Here is a 1,169-nt window from a genome sequence, read left to right on the forward strand (position 1 = left end):
ATTATTTAAAGATTAAAACACAAAGATGGTACATGCTCTTTGTCTTGGGCAAGTGTTTATTTTTCACGGGGAAGTCCGGTGGTGGAGGCTCTGCTTCCGGACCTACTGGCCCCCGCCCATTCAGACTCAGTTTCTGAAGGTAGCATAGTTGAACACTGCCATTGCCACTCCCAGCCTGTTAGACAGCGAGGCTGGGCGCCCTCCTCCAGAATGCTCGTGGATTACAGCAAGGGTATGAATTTGAAGTTGATAAAGGCCAGAGAGGTGGTAAGAGGCACACCATCCCCGTCCTGCGGGACCACTGAACTGCCCAGGCTCCAGAGCCTGATGGGAAGACGGGGCACAGCCTCTGACGGGACCGTTCGTCCCCTCCTGGCCCCTCCGCAAGGCCCCCCGGGCACTCCGTTTGGGTTTGTTCGCTGTCTCCCCACAAAGCAGCCCCTCCACCGCCCTGTCCTTTCCCTCCCGGGGGAGCAAGCCCTATCACAGTGCCTTCACTTCCACCACTCTCGGAGGGGAAGAGGCATGACCTCAAGACTCTTGCCCTGGCACTTCTTGGAGGGGCCATCACCACCTGGGTGTCACCCCGGATCTAGGGGACTTCAGATTTAAAAATAGTGCATGTGCACGTGATCGGCATGGAGGCCTGAGGGTGGGGGAGTGGCTGGTACTCAAGCAAATGATTAACACACACAGACACGATTCCCCCATCTCTTCTCAAAAAAAAAAAAAAAAAAAGCGCAGCTTTCACCTACCATCTTGCAGTCGTCCAGGGTTCGCTGGGTCTTGCTGGCGCTCTCGGAGCCGCTGCCCCTGCGTTCCCACTCCCCGCTCTGCAGCTGGGGCTTGCTGATCTGAAAGATCGAGGAGCGGGTGGACCGGCTGGGGCGCTTTTTGCGCCCATTCGGTGCAGAACTCATGCATACACATCCACCAAGCCGAAGCCTCTGGTGCAGTGCGCCCCGGCGCGGGCGGCCCAGTCGTTGCCCTGCGCCGAGCAGCCGGAGCAAAAAAGGGCTGGGGCTGGCTGCGCGGGTGGGTAACCTTCAGCCTGAAGGAGAGCCGGGGGAGCGCGGGCTGTGCCCTGCAGCATCGCTTCCACTAGCAGCGAGGAGGAGGCTCGGTCAAGTTCTGCTCAGCAGCATCGCCGGCCCCGGCCCGGGAGCTGG

At 59.5% G+C, this 1,169-nt stretch overlaps 1 protein-coding gene across 1 annotated transcript in view; it reads right to left on the minus strand.

The window, feature by feature from the left end:
* The window catches only part of LOC107182876 (regulator of G-protein signaling 7-binding protein-like), a 6,070-nt gene extending 5,068 nt beyond the window's left edge, over positions 1–1,002 (minus strand). Inside the window, exon 1 of the mRNA XM_015563072.1 lies at positions 756–1,002. Within this exon, the coding sequence (XP_015418558.1) occupies positions 756–920 (165 nt within the window). The 5' untranslated portion in view covers positions 921–1,002. The remainder of the gene's footprint in view (positions 1–755) is intronic.
* Between the last annotated feature and the right edge of the window lie 167 nt (positions 1,003–1,169).

Source organism: Myotis davidii, unplaced genomic scaffold (assembly GCF_000327345.1).
Source record: "Myotis davidii unplaced genomic scaffold, ASM32734v1 scaffold135, whole genome shotgun sequence".
Taxonomy (NCBI): domain Eukaryota; kingdom Metazoa; phylum Chordata; class Mammalia; order Chiroptera; family Vespertilionidae; genus Myotis; species Myotis davidii.